The sequence below is a fragment of the Gavialis gangeticus genome, unplaced genomic scaffold (assembly GCF_001723915.1).
Source record: "Gavialis gangeticus isolate Ggan-Ray unplaced genomic scaffold, GavGan_comp1, whole genome shotgun sequence".
Taxonomy (NCBI): domain Eukaryota; kingdom Metazoa; phylum Chordata; order Crocodylia; family Gavialidae; genus Gavialis; species Gavialis gangeticus.
Window position 1 is genome coordinate 19,665,661 of NW_017729024.1, and position 26,353 is coordinate 19,692,013.

General features: G+C 43.1%; 1 protein-coding gene across 1 annotated transcript in view; it reads right to left on the minus strand.

Annotated features, from left to right (window-relative positions):
- VCAN (versican) overlaps window positions 1-26,353 on the minus strand; it is a 180,254-nt gene that overhangs the window by 142,141 nt on the left and 11,760 nt on the right. Inside the window, 2 exon segments of the mRNA XM_019516926.1 lie at window positions 9,047-9,174; window positions 9,289-9,463. Coding sequence (XP_019372471.1) covers window positions 9,047-9,174; window positions 9,289-9,463 — 303 coding nt within the window.

The following is a 26,353-nucleotide window of genomic DNA, read 5'->3' on the forward strand; positions in this document are numbered from 1 at the left end:
TGCAGAGTCAAGTATAGAGGCATGGCACTGTCTCCACATTTTCTCCACAGGAGCAACATACAACACTGGAACAGTAAACAAAGGTCCTCCCTAAAGCACCAGCTCTAATTTTCTTCCTTTGCTTTGAAGGCCAAAAATTATGGACCCACATAATAGCCTAGGAGAACTCAGCCCTAAGTAGATAAGAAATGGAAGCGTATTAAAAAAAGATTATTAAAAAGGAAAATAATATGCTCTTTATTACCAGAGAACATTAAGTTATACTGTACAAGTGAAGTAAAACAGTCTTCCAAATAATGTATTTTGAATGATTTGCTAATGGCATAAGAGCCACAGATGTGACATATCTGAAAGCAAATAAAACTAATCACCCTCATGTCATCTGCCTAAGAGAAATTTAGTACATGGATGGAAAGAAAAAAGTCTATGTACACAGATGGATTCTTAGGGGGTGCCGAACAAAGTTGCTCTACTGATTTCATTGACTTACACCAACTAAGGGTCTTGGTACATGTTGCACTTTGAGCTGCTAAAATGTTGATCAGTGTTGGGGATAGATGAGTTTGGAGCAATCACACCGTAAGGCTAAAAACCTTCTCTGATTGTCCCCACACCTGCACAGCTGTGACTTGCCACCAGAGGGCTAACAAGCAGCTTCCTGACTAGGATCTACAGCTATGAGTTGCTGCTACAGGGCTGGTGAGCCAGGACAGGCGTCTGTCCCTGCTCTTGGTGGGGAAGAGATGGGCTGGGGGAACAAGGTCATGAAAGAGGTGTAATGGGGGTGGGTAACAAAATCTGAGGTGGAAAGGAAATGGGATGGGGGAAGGGTAGAGAAGAGTCAACGACTGAAGGATAAAATTAAAAAAAAAATGTAAAAAGAAATAAAAAGGAACTAAATTAAAAAACTCATATTTTAATAAATTGGGATTTGGGATTGGGGTGGAGGGGTGCTAGTCATGCTTCCCAGAGCAGCTGGGAAGTAGAAGCAATGAGGGAAGGCACTTTTGGAAAAGCTACTTCCCTTGTCCTGGGAAGGAAGCCCTAATTCATGGGGACCCAATTGGGCTCTTTTTTTCCCCACAACCAGACCCCACTCCTGGACCCACCCATGCCCCGCAACCTGTGCTCTGCAGGCTGTTTTCATGGGGTTGCACCCCTGACGGTGGGAAAGTTACACCCCTGGGGGAAGAGTGGGAGTTGGCTTGGTGCCACAACTGCCCCTGGACAGTAGAGTTCAGGGGGTGTAAAGTTTGTCCACAGAGAACAGAAGGGTGAGGGAGGGGATTCTGCATCCTGGGGTGCTGGAGGGCTGCAACTTGGTTGGTTGATCTGTGGGGAGTGGCCACACATTAATGGAACATGAGCTGGGCAACACAGATCAGAGAGAAACCTGCCCTGGAGTGGTGTAACTTTAAGATGCCTGAAGTGTGCTTAAAACTAGTTTCAGGTATTAATGTGTGGACAACCCAGGGATTAAGAGCTCCAAGAGCTGCCTAAAAAATAAATGTGTAACAAGGCCCAAGAAGCTGGTCCATGCTGAGTGCGCAACAGTTGTTCCAACCAGACCAAAATGACACTTAAGGGAATTTTAAATGAATATTTATGTGTATTTATTTAGCTAGCCTAATGTATGGACTTTGGTGTAAAAGGCACAGCATGTCCCACAGAATTTGTGCCCATATTTTCATATCCACACATTAGATTCTACATATAAGTCTGAGTACTTGCGTCTTTTGCTGCTGGCTTTACCCTGAAATTGGTGGGATGGACATTTTTATGGTTGTAAATTGTGTTCATGCAAGAGAGACCCACCCTGTTCAATATTTACCTTTCACTATTCCATAAGGAAATTTTTATGAGTGCAAAACTTGAAACCTGCCTGCTTTTGCCAAATTGATAATACTGCACATTTGTACAGTGGGTGTAATGGCTTTTAATCTACTGAATTGCTCTAACAGACCTAGGGCCTAGCTGGACAATTATCCAAAGTCTGCTGCTTTCACACAGATACCATCTGTGTCTGAAGTTCAGTTTATGAGCAAAACTTCATAAAGGTTAAAACAAAAAATACATTTAAAGAAAAATGTAGACTAATTAAAGTAGGTCCAGCCATAAAAAAAATAGTGAAGCTTTATGTCCATTTCCACTTATCAGACTTATTAAAAGTTTTGGAAAGGTGAAGGCACAAAGAATGCAAAAGATGCCAAAGCAATCAGCAAAATACTTTTATTGTTATCCCATAGCGGTTAACGATGTTAAAACATAGCAGTTTGTATTTGTACCAGCAGGGATGAGATGCTAAGAATCCAAAGCTTCTCATTTTAAAACAGTCCAATAGCACACTTAACGCTGAATTCCAATTACCAGACACTGACACTAAAAAGTTAGTCTGCTGTGAGCCTGTCCAATTTAAAAAGAAATAAAGTCTGTTGTAGTGTTAATTTCCCCTGCGTTTGAAAGCAGAGTACAAAACCATCATGCCGAAGAAAAAAAACTGTGACTGTTGATTCTTGTTATATAAACCTAAAAATATCTAAAAGTTGCTTGGCAATTTTACTAAACTACAGTAAAAAAAAAAATTACATCTGTCCACTGAACAGAGAGGAGGGAAAAGGTTTCCAACAGACTAATTGATATGAATTATACTAGCAACAAAGCACATGCCGGATTGCTGTGATAGTTCCTTGAGGCGTCCTTTAGTACTCTTATAGGAAATGTGAGCCACGTACTGCCACCTTGCAGCACTGTAGCCATGTGCTACAGGGGACATTTTACTAAACAGTCATCATGCTGGTATGGGAAGCGTTGAGGGTACAAATAAAGCATCTCTCATTCTCTTTGTTCAGTAAGTGCAGGCAGCCTGCCTATGTACTGTAGGGAAGGGATGTACTCTCCTGTACTCTCTCCCTGCTCACAGGCTCTGGATACTATGAGGTAGCTGAAGAGAGGGCCATCCTCATTCATTGTACCTCTGGTTGCTTCTTTCACAGTAGCATAACTTATTCAAGGAGCCATATTGTTCCTCTCTTATGTCTACACGCTACTCCATTAACTGAGGGACTGATGATAGGTGTTTTAAGAGGAACAGGCATTCATGTTTAAAAGAAGAACTTCTAACTCTTCAAGGAATTTCCTGTGGAAATGACAAAGATTCACTAGGGAAAATAAGGTTCTGCACCCTATTTCCCAAGTCTCTACATCAAAATTGACCTGAGGCCATCAACTAGATTTGGGAAAGGAACTTCATTTAGGTTCCAATCCTGGCTTTCACAACACTGATATACCTAGTAGAGAAGAGAATTTGGCCTTTACAAACAGATTTCCTCTAAGAAACTTAAAAGTTGCTGGTGAAGCTAATAACATATAATTAAACTAGTAATGCCTTCTCTAAAAATAACTCCTGAGCACTAATGATGGTATTAAGTTTCATACTTAAAAGAGGGATTAACCCTATCCTAGATCTTGAGCTACTTAATTATAGTGTTTGAAAGTGGCAAGGTTTCCCAATCAAAACATCAGGAGTATACTTCTTCACACATTCAGGGAATAAACAGAAAACTCATCTGGCAGGCAAAGGAATGACCTAGCTTCCAAAACCAAAGCAAGGGAGTATTGATTTTTCTTTCAGTTAAAAGCAATCTGTAATGTTTTCTTAGCTGGATTCCACACTGAGAAATAACTCAGCAAAATTGCCTGGGCAAGCTCCAGGATCTAGAGGATAAGTGGAGAAAAAACTAGCGCTGGTCATGCCCTGTAATAGCAGGGGTGAAATGGAAACCATGACAATGTTTAGATTACAGACAATAATGCAATGTGTATTATCTTTGGCCCCCTTTCCAAATCAAGCAGCAGATTGAGAGCCTGCCCTCTGCAGTCAGAGGACTCAAAGATCCCCAGGATTTTCCTGCTCTCTGTATTTGCATTACTTATTTTAAAAAAGGCATGTGACTAAAGTTTCTTTTTTATTTCTGTCAGATTCAACAAGCTAGACAGGGAAGGCAAGGTTTTTGTTGAAGACAAAGGTTGACTCGCTACCACCCTCCTGCCAAAAAGCTTTGGATCTAAAGGCTTATCAGCTGGTTTTGTTACAAACTTCATTTTGCTGAAACTTAATTTACTCATTCACTCCCACCAGAAGTAGTCTTGGGAGTCAGAAGTCTTTCTTCATGCATTTGTTTCATGAACTTTCATATACTTTAAAAGAAAGAGTGGAAATATGGGTGGGCTAGAACCATGGCCAGAGGCTTCTTACACAACATGGATTCACTACCCTGGATGGGGGACTTGTGTGAGCAACTGCGTATCAGCAATCAGCCAGACTTTAGGACCCAAGAACTCTATTCTCATGCCCCATCTAGAATACAGTGGATAACCTCACATTATATTTTTTAAGTATATTTCTAGTACTTTTCTTTGAATCCCAAGGGTGACAGAATTCTTTATTCTTCCCTTCTCTGGGGTTCAGTGACCCAGCTGAGAACCAACAGGCCCTGGGTTGTTGACACTCAGTGCTCCATTAGCCAGATACATAAGTTAACATAAAGCAGGCTTGTCCAACATATGGCCCGTGGGCCACCATGTGGCCCTCCAAGCTGTTTTCTGAGGCCCGAGGTGCTGCAACAGGAAATGAAAGTAAACAGTGTACTTTCATTTCAGGGGAGTGATGTGATACTGCTTCCTGTGGGGTCTTTGAATATGGCTCACCGGCCCACTGGATGATGAAAAGTTCATGATCCAACCCCATATTCAAAAAAGTTGGACACCCCTGACATAAAGCTTTCTTCTAGCAATGTCCTCGAGTTCTAGAAATCATAGACCAACCAAGAAAAAAAGAACATTTTACTCCTGGAAAGTATAGGGATAAATTAGCAAAAATGGAAAAGAAACAAGTCAGGGATTCAGGTGGGTATATTAAATGAGTAATGAACCACAGCAATAAATAGTAAATAATCACAAAATAGCAACCAGGCCTTTCTCAATGGGCCTTCAACATATGGTGGAGATGGAGTTTCATGAGAAAACCAAGTGTCCCTTAGCGTGCAGTAACTACTACCCATGATCTTCCTCTGGATCCTAGGACATGGGAGAGCCTACAGGACTCAACTCACAAGCATAATGGAACTGTGGGGCTCACATTTCTACATGATGGAGCTTGCTTGCTCAGTCCTTTTGGCTGAGAAACAAAATGGCATCCCCCCTTGCTAGGAAGCAACTCCTGGTCTACTTTCCCTCTAGCCACTGCAACCTATTGCCCCAGCACCCAGCTCCTTCCATAAATCCTATCTTTACTTGGGCTCCACTCAAATATTGGCCAGTTCCAGTCAGATTCAGGTTCTGTACAATCTGCATTTGATCACCTAGACTTATCAATCAGCCTCTTGCCTGATAACCCCTCCTTCCCCCAGAACCTGGTGTCTTCATTTATATGGACAAACTCCGAGAGGCACTGGCTTCCTGGGACTAGAGTCCGTCACCCCACTTCTCAGTCTCCTGCTCTTGGCCCCAATCTTAGTGTGTTTCTCAACCATAGGTCAGCAACCTCAGTTGCAGTTCCAGTCTCTGCCCGCGTGTGTCTCTCCAAAAGTGCTGTTGGGAGCTGTCTCTCTGAAACCCCAAAGAGGCAAAGAGGCTGCATTTGCAAAAAAAACAGCCTTGAAGTCATAATCAGTGTGGCCTAGGAGGGTCTGGGTGCCCAATTTCCCTTTGTGTGGTTTTCCCATAATAGGTGGGGAAAGAAGTGCATCGCTGGAAAAGGTTCTTTCTAGTCCTTCAATCCCCAGCCCAAAAGAGCTTTCCTAAACAACTCACTGTTTGCATGTGTTACATACACAGCTTCTAACTGGCATTTTTGTTTTGTCTTTCCACCACTTCTCCCAGCTCTTCAGCTAATAAGCGAGCTTAGGTATATAAAGCAGGATCCTGTTCTGGCTTCCAGCAATACTAATCACTTTTGATTCATGAATATTTGAGGCAGAATCATATACTGCTGATGGGGCTCTTGTTTCAAGAAGTAAAGGGGTTAAATTGGCCCCAGATCTTTAAAGATTGATTAATAGCTCATTTATGGAACATTAAACTGCAAGCACTGATTTTTATATATAAAGGTATTCAAAAGTTAGCACTAATGAGTTGCAATGAAATATGAAAAGTTTAAATTAGTCTACTATAAGCCACTATGCCCACACTTGGTTTAATGAAATAATGCTTTTTTTCTAGTCTCTTTTTCATCATTAAAGTGCAGAAATTTTAAACTCCCATAATAATATTCCCATTTTTTTAACAAACTCAAAATATTTTACTCATAATTGTGCACGGCCTTTAATCGCTATGGCTTTCCTAAGAACAAGGAAATGGTAAGATTTAGCCTAGATAGCTGGTTTTAATTTAACGTAATTGTTTGTGTTTCATGGAGAAATCTATGCCTCAGCCTGACTGTGATTTTTGGAAAGCCAGAAACAAAGAAAGAAGAAAGCCAAAATGCTGCTTGGTCATACATATCTTCATCTGGAACTAACCAAATTAGTACTGTAAATTCAATACATATTTAAGCTAAAGTGCACTGCAGATATTCCCACCATTATTTTAGGACCATCTGGGTTAGTGCTGTCTCTGATACAATGCCAGTATATAAATGATTGCACAATAATTTCCTTAATAGGCATCTTCATTATGGGCCAGATTCTGATATCCTTATGTCTGTCAAGTTGTGCCTTACTCTATGAGTAGTCCCATTGTCGTCAATAATGGTATTATTCAGTTAAGGTACTATTTAGTAATAGTAAGGCTGACAGATCTGGCCCTTAATCAGCTCTTCAGGGTAATATCTGCCTCTGCAGGTATGAACAATATAATAACTGAGACGGAGAATATATAAGACCAATCTAACAAGGTGCCAAATACCATCAATTCCCTTTGTCTTGAATAGGAGTTTTGGATGTTCACTAGCTCACAAAAGCAGCTCATTCTCTTGCAGAACTAAGCTCTAAATGATGCACAGTCTTAAACACCATGTGGCTCCAAGTCCTAAAAGCTATGGCCTACTTCCATGGGATTCATATGTTATTATGAAGCAAAGCAAAACAATGAATGTAGTTTTAGGCAGTGTTTACTTTTCATATAAATTACACTTGTGTCTGTAGTTTATCTAACTATCTCCAAGGGCAAATGGCTCCATTCATTAATTTCTTTTTGTGCTATGCAATTTCAAACAAACCTTATATTCAGAATCAATGTTTGTCCTTTTAGCAACCATTTTTACTACATGTAGAGCACGATTATGGCTCCTGTGTTCTTACCTAGACAGAAAGACTTGCCATATTGCTCAAGTTCTCATGAAATGTCCTCTAACATTGAAACACTTGTACCAAGTTGCAGCCGGATCCCCTACTGTATTTTACAAGCCATGCATATGGTCTCCTCTACCCATACACACTCAAGGAAAAAGTAAATGTAATAGTCTCTTGCATATCAGAATATATAACTGGTGCCACACAGCCTTATCCACATATCAGAGTATATTTTCTCAGATATTTTCTTTTACCCCAAATATTTCTATTTCCTTGAAAACTTTAGTCCAAAAAGACTATAGGTATGAAAATAAAAAATAAGGATGTCTGAGTAGATCATCATTATGATCCTCCTCTAGCCTTAATATCTATCCAGGTTATAATGAAAAAACACAGATGGAAAGTGCAGAAGCAGTTTCCTATCATGCATTAAGTATGCTCATCGGGTATATCCCAGCAGGAAAGTCCCAGGTCAAAGTAATAATTCCTCTTGACCCCTACCACGTGTCTCAAGTGAACCAACAGCATCTCATATTTGACATTGTCTAATGCTGCCAAAAGGGGATGAGAAAGGAGGTCTGTTTGCTATGCACAGACAGGAGAAAAACATCCATCATCGTCACTTAAGCAGTTCCAGTTTCATGACCTGGCCTGAATCCTCCTTTGCTTAGCTTCAATTAGATGAATATTGGTTGACCCTTGGCTATGTTTCTATGGGTTTGCTTAGAAATGGGAGGTTTGACATTGGTTAGAAGCTGGCTAGAACCACTGTGCAGGGTCCTTTAATGCATGTTTGAGAGAGGAAGTGAAGATTCCTTCTCTGAATCAGATGCTGACTATTTGAATCAGAACTAGAACCAGTTACTCTTGATTTTCTTGGACAAGCTAAGATACGCACAGGTTGAATTCACAAGTCTTGGGTCAAGATTACCCTTGAGTGTCCAGAATTCTTGGTCAGTGAATGCACTAAAGTTTAGGAATGCAAGTGAGCAGTTTGTCTGTGGGTGTAGTAGAGCAAAAGCAGAGTAAAATTAATGTTGAGCACTTAGGAAAGCATTCCGCTTGATGCTAAAGGCTCTTAATCTAGCATCTTGCAAGGTTTTTCAATAGATATGTGCTTTTATTTCAGAACTACACCTCCAGTAATGCTTGTACTTCATCTCTTAGCTATATACGTGCACTTAACTCACAAAATCACAGTAGCCATTACTTAAAGCAATGAGTAACATAGTATATCCCTGTCTTGTATCATAAGGAAGTGAAAATTATCTTATTAACAGAGTAAAAATAAAAAGCTGGGGGAATTAATTTCAATATTTCCTTAGGTCTAATCCAGACACAACTGAAGTTAACAGAACATTTTCTATTAACTTCATTAAGTATGTCAGTCAATTTATTTTCAAAACAGGAAAAAGAAGTATAATTCATATAAAAAGCAAAACAATCTAAAAATTCTAAGCATTCTAAAAATGCAAAGATACTTTCCAAAACAACCTCATAGTAAACTCTACTGTTACTAACTATAGCAGCTCAAAACCTGCATAGCCATTTTGCAAACTTTACCACCTCCACATTCCCCTTTAATTAAGGCTTCTTCTACCACAAACTATAGGCTCATTTTATCCAGAATTTTTTTATATGCAAAATAGTCTAGATGTATTTTATACAGAGGTTTTTGCTTCACTGCCTTGTCTGTCTTATTAGTTCTCCAATTATTTTACAGTTCATCATGCAATATAAATATAGGCCAATCTTACCTTCTAAACGTTCCACATAGCAATATACATCATAAGTTTCATTAGGAAGACGGAATCCATATGTCCTGACTCCTGCCATTCCCATTTTATCTCCAAAGCAGCCAATTCTGGGTTGCCTAATTGGGTATCTGAAATACAGTATGTTAGTTTTTATTGTTACAGTAAGGTAGCATTTCAAGTACGAACAAGTCAAGTTTATCACTTTTGGGGACCCTGGTCAAGAGGCAAATTGAACATCTCACCTAACTGTTTGGTCAGACACCCAGCCAGCATCACATTGCTCAAATCCATCTTCGTATGCAGCTTTCAGTTGTTCAGGGGTTGCTATGACAGCACCGTTGTCCAGACAAGCCTCCTGAGCTTGCTTAAAACTCAGAGTATATCTACTACTTGCTGCGCGATAGTGAAATACAACACCTGCAAAGACAAAAATTCATGTTACTAACACAAGTTATGCTACATTTGCTATATTCGTTTTACAGAAAATAAGTAATACAATAATAATGAAAACAGACAAAGGGGACTCTTTCCTGGTATAATAATAGAATGTTGGGACAAGATATCTCGTAGTACATAAGGTCATGTCTCCCTCTAGTGCTGTTGCTATCAAAGACTGCATAACACTCTTATACTAATCAAAACTGGGGAAATTATTTTAGCCCTGGGGTACAAAAGGCATCAGGTTTTACCAATGGCTATGGCATCTGCCTCTGTGTAACATTAGTTACAAATAAACTAGTTTAATATCTATATTTTATTTTGCATACTACAAAATATTACAGGCTACACAGGTTTTGCTGGGGGTTTTTGGGACTTGGGGATTTCCGGCTCTGCTATTGGACAGAATCTAAAAATAAAAAAACACTACCGAAAAACTTCAGAATTTTAGTAGAATAGTTCTAATTAGGAGCCAAATGTTATTCTTGGCTACACAAGAATATCTGAAATTTGTCCTAAAAGTGCACTACCATTTAGAAGGCCTAAAACATATTTTCCACTCCACAGTTCCCTGTTCCCACTGTCTTTACAGTTAAACGGTAGTGCATGACTCATGATGATCTTTGAAAAGTAGTATTCAGTAAAACTTCCTCCTGATCACTGGGGTATGCATTACAAATTACTAAATGTTTTAAATTAGCAAATGCACATTTAGATGCAACCCAACAGCAGAATAAATCATACAATGTGCTTTGTATTTTGACAATTTTATTTTATCATATTTCATAATGTGCTAGCTCATTTCTTCCAGTATATTTTGGAGAAATTATTGATTTTAAGTAATGTGAGATCGCCCTATACCTCTTTGCTAATACATTTTGCTGAAAGAGGGGAAGTCTACTGTGATATATATTAATTTTAAAGCAAATGGATTAGCAATGTTAAAATTAAAGAAGTTCTACCATATTTAGAACCGATTTATTCTATAAAACCAGATTCAGACCCCATAGTATTTCACTGTTCTATATGAAATTATAATAAGTATGTTTTATTAAGAAAGCTTCCTAACAGAAATAAAAGAAATCTGTGTAAAACACACTAATCCTTTCCTTATCTGTCAGATTGATGTCACAGAAAGAATATAGTCAGGAGTTGGTTTCAGTTTCACTGGACACGTAGAATAACTCCACAGAGCAGGACTTCCATGGAGTTACTTCAGATATCTTCAGTTCTGAACCATGCTACAATTGGCATAACACCTAAGGTGGATTTACCCTGACCCACTTTCTGCACTGGGGGAGGCTAAAGAAGATGGCACCAAGCCACATACACAGCTTTATGCCACCTAGAAATTCCCCCATCCTAAAACATCTATTGCTGTCCCATTATTGGCTAGAGACAAATGTTACACATAAACTGGTGTAAGCGACCAGAAATTGGTTTAAATATGTAACAGAACATAAGTTGTGTGCACATAAACCAGTTTCAAAATGGCCGAAACTAATTTAAGATAAACCTGCTCTGTAGCTGGAGCTGGGTAGGGGTGCGGCCAGATGCAGGCCAGGCAGGGCCCCTGACGGAAAGGGAGCAGGGAGGGGGTGCGTTCCTCCTACTCCCACTGTGGGACCACAGCCAGGGTCTGCCTGGCTGGGGTGTAGCAGCCCCTGTCGGGCATTCCCCCTCTCGCTGCTCGAGCGGTGGCAGGGAGGTGTGCCCAGCCCCATCCACAGCCTGAAGCAAATGGGGAGAGAGAGATTTAATCTCCCCCTCCATCCTCTGTCCCCCCAGCAGCTGGGGTCTGCCTGGCTGGGCCCTGTTAGGCATCCCCCCCCCACTCCATCAGTGGGTGTGGCCAGAGTCTGCCTCATCTGTGGCTATGGGGCTAAGCTGGGCCAGCCCGTGGGCACTGCTGAGAGTGAACACAGAGGGGCCAGCTGGGCCACAGGGTCAGGCCCTTCTCAGTGGGCTGCAGCTTGCACTGGTGCCATGGGAACCGCACAGCCAGATTGGGCGGGGCTGTCATGGAGCTGAAGCCAGCTGAGAAGGGTCCAACCAGGCCATGGGGGCAGGGCCCTTCCCAGCCAGCTGTGGCTCTGTGACAGCTGGGTCCAGCTGTTGGCTGGGCACCTGCTGGCTGTGCAACAGGCTGCCCGAGTTGGCTTGCAGGCACTGGCGGGCCCAGAACCCAGCAGCCACTGTTGACCCACAGTTCTGTGCAGCACCCGGTGGCTAGAGCTGCACCACAGGCTGTGCACTGGTCGGGGTCAGCAGGGCTTTTCTGCCTCCCTCGTCTCCAGCTGCCACTGCTGCCCCTACCCCTGCCATGCCACTCTGGGTGGGCAGGCGGGAAGCTTCAGCCTGGTGGCTTCTGCGGCACCATGCAGCTCCAGGCAAGTGGAAGCTTCAGCCCGGCAGCTTCTGCCCAGCACGTGGAGATCCATCACCAGAATGGCAGAGCTGTTCTGCTCCCCTCACCTCCAGCTGAAGCTTCCACCCACCCAGAGCTGCTCAGGATGGCAGGAGCCACAGGTGGAGGTGAGGGGAGCAGAACAGCCCTGCCGGCCTCAGCCAGCACACAGCTTTCCCTGGCCTCCAGTGACTCCTCCTCCTCCTCCCACTCCTGCCCCTGCTGCACCACTCCAGGTGGCAGTGAAGGGAGAAGCTTCAGCCCAGAGGCTTCTACCCAGAGCACGGAGATCCAGCTCCAGCTGCCTTCCGCCTGCCTAATGCAATGAGCAGCCCCTGTGGATGGGAAGGAGAGGGTGGAAGGCAGCCAAGAGCTAGAGCCAGAGCTCCATGCACTAGGCAGAAGCTCCCAGGCTGAAGTTTCTTCTCTCCCCACACCACCGCTGCCTGGAGTAGTGCAGCAGGCACAAGAGTGGGAGAAGGAGGAGCCACTGGGGGCAAGGGAAAGCTGCATGCTGGCTGGGGCCAACAGGGCTGTTCTGCTCCCCTCACCTCCAGTTGCTGCTCCTGCCATGCCTCACCTGCTCACAGTGGCACCAGAAGCTCGGAGCAGGCTGCCGTGGGCCAGGGGAATGGGCAGTGGTAGGAGAAGGCAATGGACCATTGAAACCCAGTCCAGCCTGGCCCCATGGCCCAGGGCATGAACAGCAACTAGGCTGTGGCAGCCTGCTCTGAGCACACAGCACCGTCACAAGCAGGTGGCAGGTGACAGATGCTTCACCTCTGCCCGCCGCAATGGCTCATTTTGTCTCTGCCACCATTGCCAGGAAAGGGAGGGGGCAGGGAGTTGCACTCCAGTTGCAGTCCGCCTGCAAAACACGGTCCCTGCACAGGCCTGGAAGCAGAAGGTGGTGGGTACTGACCCCCACCCCCTAGAGCTGCCCCAGTCCAGGCCATGCTGCTGCAGCAGGGGGCAATAGTGAGTCAGGCTCTGAGATTAGCCCTGGCTCCTTGCCTTCCCCATATCTGCAGCCAGATCACATCCCCACTCCCCATGGCTGGCTCAATGCTCCTCCAAGGGACTTAGCTCAGGCACTGCAGCTTGGGCCCTGCCTGAGAGGATTTTCAGCATGGGATGGCACCAGTGCTGTGTCAGTGCCCACATCCCTGCTGTCTCCAATGAGAGGATTAAGCTCCACCTGCATCTCAGGCTACCAGGTTCTGGCCTCACCCCCACTCCTGCCACTGAAGCAGCTGGAGCAGTGAACGAGTGAGAAGAGGTGGGAGGGACCCCTGGCAGGGGTTGCTTCCCCCTCCAGGCACACTCCGGCTAGGGTCTCTGTAGACCAGAGTAGGGGTTTAAACCCCTCCCCAATCATACTCAGTGGCTTGCCAGGGCCTGGCCATGCCCTGCGCCTCCGCCCCCTCCCCCCCCACACCAGCTCAGCTTCCCTCCAGCCAAGGGCTTATTCTAGCACCCCCTGGCTTCTTGCCTGAGCCACTGCAGGCATGTGCCTTCATTTCTGGAATCAAAAGTGAATGCCTATTCACTGGCAAATTGGTTCAGTCTACACAGGTTAGACTAACCTGCAAAGAATTAATCAATCCAGGCTTGAGATTTTTGAATGTCTGTACATTCAAATCTTCCCCATTAGGGAAGATTTACTGATCATTTGTGTCCCCTGAGTTGTGCAAACACAGGTAGCATTTTAGTTTTGTATATCCCAGTCTCTAACCACAGGGCCAACATGCCTGCTTTCCTCTTCCAGAGGAAGTGGCATTCAGAGATCCAGTACAGAGTTCCACCTGGAAACCCATAAATAGAAATAAAGTAGCAACTAACTGGCTTTGGGATTTAGATTGATTAAGGCAGCCTACCACTGAGATTCTGAAGTTTGAGAAAGCATCCACTGCTCACTGTACAGGCTTTTCTACAAAAAGGTATGAATAGGAGAATAGATGACAGTAATGGAGCAGGTCCTCAGCTGGTATAAATTAGCACGGTCCCATTGAAGTCACTGGAATCATGCCAGTGGATACCGGCTAAGAATCTGGCCCAGTACATTCTATTGTCAGTACAATTCAGTAAAGATTTTATAAAGCCATGTTTTTAACTGTATAAACAATTTGGTACTGAGTTAATAGCTCAGTCTCAAAACACGTAAGCTCGCAAGAATCTAAAGCCGTTCATCTGGTGGTGAGGTTTGTTTCTTTTTTAATTTTTTTTAATCTTCATAAAATTTTCACTTATGTCCTAATTTAGATTCCTAACCTCTGGAAGTCTACACTGCTGATGGACTGCTGATTCAGTACAACACAATTCCATTTCAGCAAATGAACTCCTGCTGTTCAATTCAGCACACACATGAGTCTGGTAAGGCAGCAAGTGCCTGGGGTTCTGATGGTATTTTATTTGTAACTTGTTTCTTCAAATATTTTTTTTCTGTAAATGTATAAGTATATTTCCAATGACTTGCTGTCCTGCCTATGATCTTTTCCCATGTCTGTAGTAACCACTTATTTTTTCAGTTGCTAATCCTTCTGACATCTAAATAAGGCAGAACTAAAGCGTTAACAATACTACCAATTTAAAGCAGCTTTTGCAATGTTGAGAGAAAGCCTTTGGTCATTTGTAAATCCTGGAAAGGAACTTAGAGAATGCTTTGTTCTCCTCGCTCTGATCTAGAAGGTAAACTTCACCTATTCTTAAAATTTAAGGCTCTTCCATTTCCAGTGAGGAGGCAATAGCCATAAAGGAGCCTACAGTTGAATGGAGAGGAGAATGTCAGAACATGTAAGCCTGTGCAATGGCTGCGATAATTAGAAGACCCCCTTAGGGCTAAGGAGATTAAAGCTCAGGACCTCCATTGTTTCAGCTGGAGGTAGAGAAAGAAGCAAAACCCATTGTCCAAGTTTTAGCAGTTTTAAAACATTTGTAAAGAGTTTTTTCCTTTGCCTTATTTGTTTTTATAAAGAAAAAGCCAAAGAAGAGCTGTGCCTTGGGAACAAATAAGGCATGTGGAAAACAGACTACAACAATACAATGTTGTCACTGAGCATCTGGCAAACCAAATGAGTATAAACAACAGTACCTGTGGGTGAAAGCACTTGCAGGAAAGTATTTTGTTGCATCCAAAATCCAATTCTGGTTCAGCAAAAGAATGACTTTTAATCAATCACCTGTATATTTTTTTTTTGTATGCACAGCATGATAGAAGGAGAAAATAAATTATGGTTCCACACATCTGGGTTGCAGCAAAGCTTTGTTACTTGGCAAAGTGTTATGCTGCAAAATCCACTGATGTTACAAAAGCAGGACTCTACTAAAATAGTTCTTGGATTATTATGGTCAGTTGATTAAAACAAACTTTCACCGGGTTTCACCTGGAACTTGCAGGTTCTTATGGTCTGTTATACCCTGGATTTGGCAAGTGTGACACAGGAAAGGATTTAATTGGTTGGGTTTTTAATAACAGGAACTAGCAGAATCAGGGAGTTGTTATGCATCAGGGATTGTTATTTTGATAATGTTATCAATATTAAAGCCCAAATTATAAACCATGCTAAGACCAAGGAAGAGGTTTGCAAAGCTGGAATTGTCATGCAGCAATCAAAGAGCTTAACTCTGATAGGTACAGGCCCATATATACAGGGTAGACCTACCTCTCAAATATGCTTCATTTGAGTCCCAAAGTTAACTGTGTTCCACACAAATTTTGGTTTTGAAAATAGGCAGGGATTGTTGACAGTGATTTACATCACAGATAAAGAATCATGAAATAGAGCTTGTAGAAAGAGTTGCTGTATGAAATGAAAAAATCCCACTGCATTTTATATTTTTACATAAATAATCCATTTGTGCCTCTCTTTTTGAGTTCTGGTCACACGCTACACCCCACACAAGGTCTTTGGCAGCTTAGACAGATGAGTGCAGCCCTGCACTGTGTAAACATGAACACAATTAGCATTATTACTTAGGCAAAATGCCTCAGAAACTTCCCCAGACTGCCAAGGGAGTTTGCCAACTGCTATGCTCCTCTGCATCCCGTAGGGGACACCAGTGAAGGAATCTTGCATCAGTCCCCATTTTGCTTACCTGCACAAGGCAGAACTTGGCCCTGAATTCTTAGGGTCAGTTCTGTGGCCATTCTTCCCACAGCTTTGGGATGCTGAGGTAGGGGCAATCACAGCCTCCAGAGAATGCTGAGAGACATAAAGCCAACTCAAAATCGATAGTTCCCCCAACCCTCTGCATAAAAGTGTGCAGGAATATTGCACGCTCTGGCACCAGCCTATCCTTGGCTTACCCAGGTGGGATGCTCCTGACCCCACCACCAGCTGCTGAAACTTAAAGCAGCTCTTACACAGTATGCTAGAGGCCATTTTGTCTGTCCCAGAATCGAAAACATAAATCATGGCTCAGGGGACCTTCTGTTTCCCACCTGAGCTACAGTAAGCATAAACCTTTAGTCATTTTAACCCACTAATTACATTCCTCCTTTGAGAAGTTTTCCCTTGTGCCTCTTTACTCCTAGCAGAGATAGTATAGATGGATTCAGAGATCCACTTAGAAAGGTAAGCAAACACTAAAAACTGTGGGCAACAGTGGAGAAGTGGATTAACCTGTTAAATTCAGTTATTAGGGAAGCCTGGGAGGTTAATTTCCAACGGTGAGATAGGTGTAAGACAAGCAATTTTAAACAGTTAAATTAAACAGTCTCTTTACATATACTGTTTTTGAAGGGTAATCAGTGAGACCTCTGGTTTAGGAGGAAATAAATCAATTAGGCTGCCAACATAAAACCTCTGGAACTTAGAGCACAATTAAGTGGTATGATTCCCACATTTGAAGTGACTCCCATGTATTATCATTATAATACATAAAACAAAGGAGAGATTGCATAAAAAGTAAAATCTGAATTACAATTTTATGTTATTTTCACATTTATATCTACCTTGCTACTTCCACTGCTACTGCTTCTTGCTATCTAGGTCTGTATTTTATTTGCATTATTTTCTATACCAACTTTCTTGCATTTAACCTAGAATGGAACAAGAGCCATGGAAACAGCCCATCCTCCACACCAGCCAGGGAGAAAAGCATGGGCAAAAAGGTATGAACTGACAAGATACAAAAAGTAGAGGTGTACCAGTAAAGATTTTTCTTGGCTGATACTGATATCTTGGCTGATACTGTTGTGGGGGAAGGGGCTTGGGGGGGTAGATTGAGGCCCCCATGGTGAGGGAGGGAATGGGGCTTGGGCAGGGGCACAAGCAGGTCCTGCCCAGCCAGGCTGGGGTGGGACACGGGATGGAGCCACAGGTGGCTCGTCTGGGAGACGCAGGGAAGTGGAGTGGGGGCATAGCTCCCTCCCACTGTGCACGCCATGGGGGAGGCATGGGAGGCATGTGCCCCCCAGATTTGTGCACAGGCCAAGGGTGGGCTGCCCGCTGTGGGCTTGGGTCCAGTGGCTTCACCAGCCTCTTCCCGACTGCAGGGGCAGGGAGGGGTGGGCCAGGGCTGCACTCGGGGAGGATGAGGATGGGGCAGGCAGCAGCAGCGCTGGGAGCGGAGACTACAAGTGGGGGGCTACAGCGACTTCTGAGGTGGCTGTACCCCACCCTGTAATTCCCACTCCCAGTGCTACCCCTGCCTGCCCTGAGCGCAGTCCCAGCCCAGCCCCCTGCCAGGAAGAGGCCAGCACAGCCTCTGGTCCTAAGCCCAGAGTGGGCAGCCCACCCTCGTCCCGTGCACAAGTATGGGGGGGACATGCCCCCTCCATGCCTTCCCTGGGGTGCATGCAGTGGCAGGGAACTGCTCTTTCTCTCCCTACCCCACTATGCCTCTTAGACAAGCCGCCCATGGCTCTGCCCCGTGTCCTGCCCCGGCTGGGCAACACCTGCCTCTGCCCTAGCCCTACTTCCTCCCTCACTGTGGGGGCCTCGATATGCCCTCCCCATGCACCTTCACACCTCCACAATCTTACTGGCCGGATGCTGCTCTCCTAGCTGCCAGGCTGCGTTCCTGGCTGCATGCATGCTGTGGCTGCGTGCATGCACACAGCATTTATCAGTGACATTATCAGTCAAAAAAAGCTGATTGCCAATGTCAATTTTCCTTTTATTAGTGCTGATCCGATATGGACCAATATATCGGTGCTCCTCTAATAAAGAACATAACATCTGCAGGAATTTCACCTGCTACCCATAATCTCTGAAATCTGCTGAAGTCACTAGGCAGAGTTATCCAAAAATCAGCTGAACTTTTTTTTTTCTTTTTTCTTTTCTATTATGCTTGGCTGTGCTGTTATATTTTAAAACCCAATCACTGGGCAAGAAGGGCCATTTAATTAGATGTGCTACTATATTCTGGAAGGAATAATAATGTTCCTTTGCACTTTTGTAGCCCCTTTTTGTCCACAGATAAAAAACCTATTACTGAAGATCTTTCTTATCCATGGTTTTATAAATGGTACACAGAAGCAAAGAGAGGTTAAGTTATGGCCAGTTGCCTGCTGATTAGTGATAATGCTGAGGACAAAAAGCAGGTTTCCTGATTCCTGGGTTAGGACTCACTTCACTAGATTAGAGGTTCTAAAATTTAGTGTTCAGTGATCCACTGGTGGCCTGCAGATCATCCAGTGATGATTTGCAGAGTGTTGTCTGTTTACAGGATCATGGCTTTCTTCCATGTATCCAACTGTTTCTACTGATATACAGATCTTTCATTGCAAATGAGATCCTGGAAGCTGCAAAAACAGCTAGAAAGAAGAAGCAGGAACAGCTTAGCTAGTGGCAACTGTTGAGAAGAGGAAACAATATCCCCTCAGGGATAAGAGATGCTAGAATGACTGGAATTGTCAACTGCCAGGGCAGTCAAATAATTAGGAAAGAGAACAATAGCGTTGTCCACTATCAGCAGTCAAAATTCATGAGTCAAGAACACACAGACATAAGACTGTCAACAAAATTAGCTTTAGAGATATTAGTATTAGTACTGTGATTAATAATAATTAATATTCTCATAACTCCAGGATCAAATTTAAGGGAAAAAATCCAAAATAAATAAAAAAAAAATAATGCAGGACCTATATTAATATTGCAAGAACTGGCAAAAATTGAAGGCAAGTTAGAAGGTCAGTCCAAGGATTGACATCAAAGTGAGAAAAGTGGAAAAATATAGATGGAAGGAAGAAATAAAGGAAATGTGGAACGTGTTTAACTGTTTTCATAGAGGACAAAACATTTAATACAATGAAATTGGGAATATGCATAAATACTTGGATAATAAGACTTCCACAAGTAAGAAGCTGATATAATTGTGGTTTGCCAACATGAACAGAAATATAAATAATCTACACAACTGCAAACAAAAGAGGAGATCCACACAATGGAAAAGTACTCCTCTATTGCACTATACACCTAGGAAAGGGACCTTCTGGGTCATTGAGTCCAGTCTCTTAATATCAACAGCAATTATTTCCCTTATGTCCCATCTCAGACTCATTTTGCTACACTAACTAGGCTAAACTCTTCTTACTTCCTCTCATAAGATGGGCATTCCATACCTGTGGTCATCTAGTAGCACTTCTCTGTTCCTGTTCCAATTTCAGTCCATTTTTCTTGAACATTATAGACCAGAACTGTGTATAGTATTCCAGCCAAGATATCACCAATGCCTTCTACAATAGCTTAACTTCTTTTCTTGCCTTTATAATAAAATACCTGAGCAAACTTTTAATATTTATTATGATATTCTTTACAATCTACCTCATCTTCACTTTTGGCAATTCTCAATTTATCCTTGCATGTCTTGATCTCTAAAACACAGTTCTCCAGTCTTATAGGTCCTTCCTTATCATCTAAGGGGTCTGCTGCTAGATCCTTTTGTTAAGCAGGTGATTGCAAATTCTTTGTTGTATGTAGAACCTACTCTCTCCTCTACTTCATCATATTTTTAAAAACTAAATGAAACTCTACCATGGCTGTTGCATTTTCCTATCCATTCTACCAGGCAACACTTACAGCATACATTGCTTCCATCAGGAGCCACTCTTGGCTAATGTGCAACCCAAAATTCTGCACCTACTCATCTTCATGTCTGCCATAATTTCAGGTTTCCTCCCTTGCTGTTACCATTGCCATGGTTGCACACCCACGCACCTGTACCAGCACAGTACAACCTTCCCCACATACCAGCCTCAATAACTATAGACCCCAAATAAACAAATGCCCAAATAGCAGACACAAAGATTGTTCCTCCTTCACACTGTGTAAGTCACTTGCAAAATCTGCTGCTCACTTGCTCCCACTAAGTTCAGGTTTCTTGACTTCTAAAACTTTTTGCCTGAGTCATTTTTTTTCCATTTGCTCATTCCCCTGCCCCAAAGACAGATACTCTTGTGGTTAAGGCATGCAAATAGTAGGTAGTAAATTTGGGTTATATTCCTAACACTTCCTCAGCCAGCAAGTAAGCCATTTCACTTCTCTGTGCCTCAGTTTCCATAGGTCTAATATGAAAGTCATAATATCTTCCTCACAGAAGCCTCGTCAGGTGAATTTGACTGATATGTGATCGGGATTTCCCTGCTAAAATGTACTAAGTAAAAGTTTCATAGTTTCTAGGGTTGGAAGGGACCTGAGCAGATCATTGAGTCCAACCCCCTGCCATGGCAGGAAAGAGTACGGAAGTCAAACGATCCCAGCGAGGTGTTCATCTAGCCTCCTCTTAAAGACCCCCAGGGTAGGAGCCAGCACCACTTCTCTTGGAAGTTGGTGCCAGATCCTAGCTGCCCTGACCGTGAAGTAGCGCCTCCTGATATCTAGCCTAGATCTACCCTCTGCCAACTTGTGACCATTATTCCTGGTCACTCCTGGCAGTGCTTGGGGGAACAGGGACTTCCCCAGTGCCTGCTGGTCCCCCCTGACTAGTTTGTAACAGGCCACTAGATCCTCCCTCAGCCTTTTCTTGAGGAGGCTGAACAGGTTCAGGTCCCGTAGCCTGTCCTCTTAGGGTCTGATACCTAATATTTGGGAACTTTCTATTGACTTCATTGGCCACTAGACCACATCTTAAGTGAATGGTATTATTACAAGCTATTATACTGTTAAATCATAACTGTAGATTGTACATGTAAGCCAATAAATAAATGAGCACAGGATTGTAAAAAGCCTGACCAAATTCTCTCCCCCTCCAAAAAAATTTGAATGCTGGTTTACCATGGTATGTTCTTTATTTGTGAGCAATATAAATAAGGAAACAACTGAATATGTTTAATAACTACAGATTCAAAGATGGTATCTTCTATCCATACCTCAAATAAATATTTACATGACAATTTAGAGCTCAGTGCTACCACCGCTGAAATCAAAAGAACTCTGGATATTGACTTTGATGAGAATAGGCTCTTAGGCCATGTCCCTACATGCAGGCACATGCAGTTCGTGGCACCACAAACCTCTCTGTGGCACCACAAATGTTCAAATGTGCCCCGCACTGCAAATTTGTAGAGCGGGGCCAAAATTTGCTACCAGGATTTCCAGGTAGCAAAAAAAAAAAAAAAGGAGCAAAAAGCAATGGTGTGCCAGCACACATGGAGGCTGGGCTGTCCAGGCAATGCTCTGGTTGCCAGCCAGACTTCCGTGCTACTCAGCCTGTGCCCCCGCTGCTCCAAGCTACCAGGTAAGACTGCTGGGGCCAGCTAGCTCTCCCGGTTGAAGAGCCTGGAGGAGGTGGGAAAGGGAAGTTTGCTTGTTGCGAGACAATTTGTCCCACAATGAAGCACATATGCAGGGGTGTGCACTGCAGCAAGTGTACTGCTGCAAGCACACGCCCCTGCATGTCTGGACGTGCCTTAGTGGTTAAAAACACTGGTTCTGTATACTTCCCATTTTATTTGCAAGGCTTATGTTATATTGTTGTTTAATAACATAGAAGCCTGATTCTCTTAACTTAAAAAAACAAGGTCACATGGAGTTGCCATGTAGCTTGTGCAAATGACTATGTATGTATAAAAATAGTTGGTTAAACACTAACTGACCATTTGTACACAAATATCAAATTTGCATGTGTATTTGTGGCAACTGCACATACAAATCAGACCTGCAATTACTGGCATTTTTTTCCAGGCAGCCTTAGGCTTTTGAGGTTTTGAAAAAATCAGGCCCTAAAGGTTTTGTAGTTTACTTTCAGTGACAAGTTGTGGGTGTTCCAGTTTTGTATATACTGACTTGGGAGAAATGGATACTCTGCAGAGACTTTGCTCTTCTTTCTTTCAAATTACCTCTCTTTCCACACACGTGTTTCACCACTGGCAAAATGTGTTCATTTGATGAACACTGGGTTCAATGGACTTTATATACCCACTAAATCTTCATGAAAGGTTAGAAATAGCCATTCGAATATAAATATATTTCTCTTTTTTATACAAGCTAACTCAGTAGACCCTACTCAGTTTCTGTGTGCCTAATTTTATGGGTTCAAGTGAAAACCAAACAGTACAGCTGTCTGAGTTTACTTAACTACCCTTGCTGATGCAGGAACATAAATGTGTTCTGAAATCATCTTTCTAGGGAACATCCATTCAAATTAACTGGACAACAACAAATGCCTGGAGCAGAGAGCCAGATCCTGAATTAGTACACCATAGACTTCCATTGATTTCAACACAACAATGCTGATTTACACCAGATAAATCTGGAATCATATGTTCAGCAATTTCTGAGCAGTGTATTAAATTTTATTAGATGTATCTGGTATGTTATTCAGAACTAAGCACACAACATTTAAAGAGTAGTAATAAATAATAAAGATAGAAACTTTGATCGTTTATATACAATATCTTTCCCCCAGAAAGATTCCAGAGTGCCTTATAAACCACATATCCCCATACCCACCATTTTAAGGGTATTAGATCTATACTGAGTAGAAAGGGTGGAATTTTAATCACTAGTAAGTATTCCCTAATGCTTTGCCCAAACATACAGAATTTTACAAAAAAGTTCCTGTGTTTCTAAGAGATTCAGCTTCACCAGCATGCAGAACATTGGGAATATTCTTAGTATAGCTAATACTCTAAAGGATCCCACCAAAGTAATGATCTCACTTGTACTTAGCTTATAAAATGTTCTAAGAACCCAGGGCTTAGTAGTATGGTACTTGTAGGCTTTGGAGTTATCACTTTTTAAGATGAAAAGAGAATGTGTGCATATACTAAAGTAATAAAAGACATGTAAAAGCACAGATAGAAAACATTTGGTTTGCAGCCAAAGAAAGACAAATTGTATTAGAAGGGATGGGACCATCTTTCTCAAATAAAAGCACAGGTATGAAGAATAAATAAATGTTCCCAGAAACATTCTCAGGACCAAATTTTGAGAGGAGCAACAATAATACAGATTCACTCTTCACAAGGAACTGTAAATAGCATCTGTTTGTTGATTAGGCAAATTGAATAGCCACATGTACAAATGACCATTTAACAATGTTGGCTCCCTCTACTGTTCTGCAGCTGGCCAACAGTTGGTCAATTTTGATTCTTCGATTAATTCCAAAATTTGTGGGGGAATAGGAGGAAAATTGTGGGGTGGGGAATTGTAAAATTTTGTTTTGGAACAGATCTAAGTTGACATAATTTGGGTTTTGCAGAAAAACTTATTATCCATCGCAGGGGTTTTCAATTGGGAGTACGTGTACTCCTGGGGGTACCTGAGATGGCCTCAGGGGAAACTCGGCAGTGGGTGCTGCCACTGCCCCCCGGCCCCCGTCTGGTTGCCAGGGGCCTCCTGCTTTCTCGACCGGCTGCTGGGGGTATGCAGACTTGAAAAGGTTGAAAACCCCTGATCTATAGGATTGAAAGCTAGTCTGATGTACATATCTACACTATTAAAGGTGTACACCAAGAAGTACAACAGGGAAATATGCCATGTCTGCTTTGTGTTATGTTCCACCCCAAACTGATGCAACTGTGGATGCTGGGCTCCACAATTTAGAAAGGATGTGGAGAAGCTTGAAAGAGTCCAGAGGAGAGCCATGCGCATGACCAGAGGGCAAGAGAAGAGGCCTTATGAAGAGAGGCTGTGAGCCATGGGCCTCTTCAGCTTGGAGAAGCGCAGTCTCAGGGGTGACTTAGTAGCAGCCTATATGTACATAAGGGGTGTGCATCAGGATATGGGAAAACACCTGTTCACCAGAGCACCCCAGGGGATGACAAGGTCCAACTGTCACAAACTCCTGCAAGACTGTTTTAGGCTGGACATAAGGAAAAACTTCTTTATTGTCTGAGCCCCCAAGGCCTGAAACAAACTCTCCCCAGAGGTGGTGCAAGCACCTCCTCTGGACACTATCAAGAAACATTTGGACATTTATCTTGCTGGGATCCTTTGACCCTAGCTGACTTCCTGCCCCTTGGGCAGGGGGCTGGACCCATTGATCTTACGAGATCCCTTCCAGCCCTAATGTCTATGAAATCTATTAAATCAATGTAGCTACCTTAGGGTAGTGCTTAGAGACTATGTTACATTGGTATCAGGATGTAGCATATTGAACAAGTCTGCCATGCTTTGATGCAGTACTCCCAGGCAAGGTCCTTTGATGGCGTAGTCATATACTAAGTCATCAATTTGTTTTATTACATCAAATTTCTACTGCATCTGGATATACATATGCAGTTAAGACAGCACTTTAAAAAAATGAAATAACATACATATTATTTTTTGAACAATAATGCTCAAACCATTATTTCTTTTCCTTTGGCATTTGAAAGTAAAGTAGAGCTGTATAGACACTGACTCCCTAAATTCTGCAAATAAGGTTATACATCAGATGTTTGATTAAATAATACCAAGGTACGCCAAAATGATATATTAGACATTTTAAAGAACACTGTACACAGTCTTAACAGAGCTTTTGAAAAATCTTAGCCCATGATATGATTTCCAGTAATAGATACCAAAGTTTGGTTTGGATTTGATCATTTGAGTTAATGTCTGTAGAATTTTCAACCACATCCCACACTGTGGTTTTGCAAGAGGTACTTCCTTTGTGCCTGACATAGCCATATAGCTGTCACTACACATTTTATTGGAAGAGCCTGTAAGATGCTGTTTCCTGGCTTAGATTGCACTAGGTTTAGCATGTCAGATGACAGTATAGCATGTCCTATTGTGTTCCAGTGATAGGATATCTCTTTCTTATTATAATCTGTCTACTATAGACCCCCTTCCCAGGGTCAAGACCTTGCCCAGGAGTTTGCCAGGGAATTGGCTGAGGCCATGCGCTCCCTGTGCATGGTTGTCACAGAGACTTTAACTATCCAGACATCTTGTGGATGCACTCAGCCAAATCCGAGAGGTTGCAAAGCTTTCTCTTGTGTGTGGATCACCTCTATCCGATGCAGGAAGTCTGTGGGCTGACCAGAGGTAAAGCACTGCTCGACCTCGTACCGGCAACCGGAGACAACCAAATCAGTGACCTACTGATCAAAGGGAAGCTGGGTGACAGTGACCATGAGCTGATGACCTTCACCATCTGCCATAAAGCTGGCAAGTCAGTCAGTAATACAGAAGTCCTCAACTTCAGGAAACCTGACTTTGACAAACTAAGGAGGCTTGTCAGTGAGGCCCTAAAGGGCCAAAACCCAAAGGGGAGGGGAGTTCAGGATGAGTGGCTGCTCCTTAAGGGAGCAATCCTGGATGCGCAAGCAAAGTCCATCCCGTCTCGGAGGAAAGGCAGCAAAAGGGCACAGTGGCCCGCTTGGCTCTCCAGGGAACTGGCAGACCTCCTGAATCTTAAAAGGAAGACTTACAAAGGATGGAGGACTGGAACCACTGCCAAGGAGGAATACTCTGCTTTAGTCCAGACCTGCAGGGAGCAAACCAAGAAAGCCAAGGCTGCAATGGAACTCCAGCTAGCTACAAATATCAAGGACAATAAAAAGTCCTTTTTTAGATATGTGGGGAGCCAGAGGAAAAGCAAGGGCAAATTGGACCCCTGCTAAACCGGTGCCCATGAAAAAGCAAACTTGCTCAATGGGTACTTTGAGTCAGTTTTTAACCAGTCTCATGGGACACCCCTGCCCACTGTGGGTCAGGGAGGCCCGGGTGAGGGAGATTCCTTGCCCTCCATCGAAGCTGACCTTATGAAGAAACACCTTGACAGGCTGGATACCTTCAAGTCAGCTGGCCCTGACAGTTCACACCCAAGGTTACTCAAGGACCTAGCAAGCATCATAGCCCAGCCTCTGGCATGGATCTTAGAGAACTCCTGTTGCTCTGGTGAAGTGCCTGAAGATTGAAAGAAGGCCATTGTGGTGCCTACCTTCAAGAAAGGGAGGAAAGTAGATCCAGCAAACTACAGGCCTATCGGCCTGACCTCTATCCTGGGAAAGTTCTTGGAAAATATTATCAAAGAGGCCATCCTTAACAGACTGGCTGACGGCAATATCCTGAGGGATACCCAGCATG